We start from the raw sequence: 3,480 nt of genomic DNA, 5'->3' as shown, positions 1-3,480 counted from the left end.
GGTGGCTCACCATTTTATTGGAAAATATTTTTTAAATCTTAATCTCATGAGATATCAATCATCTCTGATGTGCACTGAGTTAAAATGAGAAACAACCCAAAGACCCACCACTTCTGGTTCCCTCACTCAAGGAAACATCAGATGAGAACAGCAGAAAGGCCATAAGAGTGCAGTTCAAGGCCAGGAGATCAGGGAAGGAGCACAGACTCCAGGGTCATCTGGATCCCCACTCAAACCCCAGTGCTGGCACTTAGCAGCTGTATGCTTTCAGGCAGGAGACGTCCCTTTTCTGGGCCTCAGTTTTCTCATCTATAAAATGGGGATAATAATAGTGTGGTCCTCTCTGCTAAGCTAGGATCATTAAAGACATTCGAGGCAAAGGGAACTGCGTGAGCTGAGGCCTGGAAAGCAGGAGCAAGTTCAGGACCTGGGATGCCTGGAACCCAGGATGCAGCAGAAGGGTAGTAACCCCCACCAGGACTCCCTGCTCATTAAGGCAGCACAGTAGATTCTGGTGCTTGTCTCCTTTTCCACCTTAGAATAAAGATCTCTTCTCTCTAGGGCAGAGAGGAAGTGAAGACATGGGGCCCCAAGGGAGGTGCCCCCTGAATGCTTGGCCTCTGGTCAGGCACTTCTAAACTTGTGGGCTCAGGAAATGAAAGTACTATTAAACTCAGGGTTTTTAAGTCTCCTTTCCAGGATGACACCAGGAATTGAAGGCTTGAACCTGAGGTTTGGGGCAGGATGGAGGTCTCCCCTTCATCAAAAATGCAAATACAAATGAGCCAGTATGTCACACACACACCACTCCCAATCTCTGAGACCTTAGCTTAGAGTTTCTGGGAGCAACAAATACAGAAAGAGTACCTCTACTGGCAGAATTCCAGGCAGCAAAATTCTGGGTGGATACCTCGACACATACCCTCATGTCTCAGGAATACATCTGGGCCCATTCAACACCCAGGGAGAAACGATCAGGCTTTGAAAACCAATTTCTGGGAAGTGTCTCAAGTGCTTGAGGTATTTATAGACATTTCAGAGCATGAAAAACCCTTAAAGAAAAGTAGAACCCCACCAACTGCTTGACCAGCCCTTGAGGCCTGTCTCCAACCCACCATTAGGACAACTTTGGAACCTTCAATAAAACACAGAGTTTTGATTTTTTTTTTAAATGATGGATTATTTTGAAAACACGGAGACAAATCCACTGCAACAGAAAAAGCTATAATACTGACTTTATTTTGCCATGGAAAAAAATTTGTGCTCAAAGATAAGAACCATTTTATATAAAACAACCAAATAAATAAATAAATAAATAGAAATAAATAGGAGCTGCTTCAAAGGGGAGCAGGGGTTTGATGGAGAAGCCGATGCAGACGTCTGCAGCCAGGACTTCCTCTTAATATCGCCTCAGCACTGTGGGGGGAAGAGAGGGTGGTGATGACATTAGGGTGGAAGACAGGCAGGATCTGAGCCTCCCCTCACCACGTGCCATCTCTGCCACTGCCCCACCCCCTTCAGTTGATTTGGATACTTGAGGCTTTGGAATAATCCATCTCTCTTGACCACCGTTTCCTCATCGTGAACTGGGGGTTATTGTCTCCCTGGGGCCCTGCTCTTTGCCTTTGGAACTACAGTTTAGGGGGAACCAGTAGATAAATGTTTAGTGTTCGTTCTACTCCAAGGAGGGACTGCCAGACAATGACTGAATTTCATCCTAAAGTGATTCTGTCCGTTTTGGTAAGAGAGGCAGGAGGTGGGCAGAAGGTGGGTGGGGATTCAGAGGCGTGGTAATGAATGGGCTGTCCAAATTTAATATTCCATGAAGGCACTCCTCCGCCCTGAGGACTGTCAAGAAGGAAGAGTGATATTCGGATGTCCTTTTCTCAGAGCCTGATTCCCAGAGACCTCAAACCCAACAGTGACTCTAGTGGTGGAACACAGTGGGAATGGGGGTGGCTGCTCACCATTGCAGCCCAGGCCGCTGAGGGAGCCGATCCGGTCCAGCCTCCGCCCAAAGCAGCTGGAGTCGCGCATCATCTTGGGGCTGCGTATTCCCCGCAGGGCCTCGAGGACCTTGTTGCGGGGCCCAGTGACCGTCTCGGAGAATGCCGCCGGGGTCTCCCAGGCTTCCGCGAGGCCCTGGCCCTGCTGGAGGGGCTTCAGGTCCATCTGCTCCGCCTGCAGCTCCGAGATTCTGTCTCGCAGACGGTCCAGCAGCTCCTGCGATGGGAAGGGGAGCCGGAGCCTCAGGAACCCGCACTTGGACCCAGCCGCCCTCAATGGCGCCAAAGCGAATTGATCACCTTGGGTACCGGGCCGGCACCAAGTCTCGCCGCTTTCTGATTGCTTTATCACTAATTCCCAAGGGAGGATGGGGACCTGATGGGACCATAGGCGGGGAACCGTTTAATTGCTGATGTCCGCGCACTCCCGGCTAGCCGGGTTTGCGCGGGGCCGCAGCGCTCACCTGTATCCCGGGCAGTTCCGAGGCTGGGCCGGGGCCACCCAGGGGGTGGGAGCGACATCCTAGCAGCGACAGGTGCAAGAACAGAAGGAACAGAAGAGCCCGGGGCAGCGCCGTCTGGGGGTCCATGTCCTGGAAGGGCGGATAAAGTTTTCTGCCGCTGCTTCTGCGCTGGGTCCCGGTTCACGTCTCACCTCCTTGCGGCCCGAAGGCGCTCTCCTGGATCCTCGGGCAACCGCGGCCTTTTATCCCAGGTTCTGGGAGCCGAGCCGGCCCTGCCCCTCTGGGTTATCTCTGATTTATCGGCCGCATTCCGGCCCGGCCCGCTGAGCTCAGGGCGGGGGAATGCACCTCTCCGCGCTGAGAGCTGGAAGCTGGGGAGAGCAGGCCTTGTATAGAAATGGGACTGGCCGGGGGCGGGGGCGTGCGGGGGGTGAGGGGGCGCGGGGGAGAAGGGGGACGGTGAGAAGTGGGACGGACACCAGTAGGTCCTTCGTCTCTTTCTTGCAAAAACACGGGGACCTATTCGTGGCTCTTTCCTCTTTCCTTCCCACCCCCATTCCTAGAGAAGGGAGAGGGAACGCAGGCGTTCCGAGACCCGACGCAAATGCGGGGCGCACTGGGGTGATTCAGAGAGAGAGAACAGCTCCGGCCAACACCCCACCACCGCAGCGCGTCTCCCCTCTCCGCCTGGAACTCGGCAGGCGCCGGTGACTTTCTGCACCCGGCCCAGCTGCTCGTCTCCCGGGCGCCCTGACTGCTGTCCGTGGTTCTGATCACCCTGAGCCAACGACGCAAGAGGTCTTGCTCTCCTCAACTCAGATCTTGCCAGAAAGACCAGCTCGGGCAGGGACGAGAGACTTTTGAGACCCCTCCTCACCCTCTCACTACCTCCTGCACCAGGATGCTAATTCTCTAGTATCACCTGATTAAAAGTCTGGGTACAACAAGGAACTTCTGGAATGCTGACTTCTTCCATCCTTTAAAGGGTAGAGCTGATTTGACAGGAATTT

General features: G+C 53.6%; 1 protein-coding gene across 1 annotated transcript; it reads right to left on the bottom strand.

The window, feature by feature from the left end:
- Positions 1-1,226: 1,226 nt before the first annotated feature.
- On the bottom strand, positions 1,227-2,688 carry NPPB (natriuretic peptide B). The gene is made up of 3 exons (XM_006196664.2): positions 2,471-2,688; positions 1,968-2,223; positions 1,227-1,416 (listed from the first exon to the last, which is right to left on the bottom strand). Exons 1-3 carry the CDS (start codon positions 2,594-2,596, stop codon positions 1,400-1,402), a joined length of 399 nt encoding a protein of 132 aa, XP_006196726.1. The 5' UTR covers positions 2,597-2,688; the 3' UTR covers positions 1,227-1,399.
- Between the last annotated feature and the right edge of the window lie 792 nt (positions 2,689-3,480).

Source organism: Vicugna pacos, chromosome 13 (assembly GCF_048564905.1).
Source record: "Vicugna pacos chromosome 13, VicPac4, whole genome shotgun sequence".
Lineage (NCBI taxonomy): Eukaryota > Metazoa > Chordata > Mammalia > Artiodactyla > Camelidae > Vicugna > Vicugna pacos.
The sequence above is the reverse complement of the archived record's forward strand: the minus strand, read 5'-3'. Positions and strand labels throughout refer to the sequence as shown.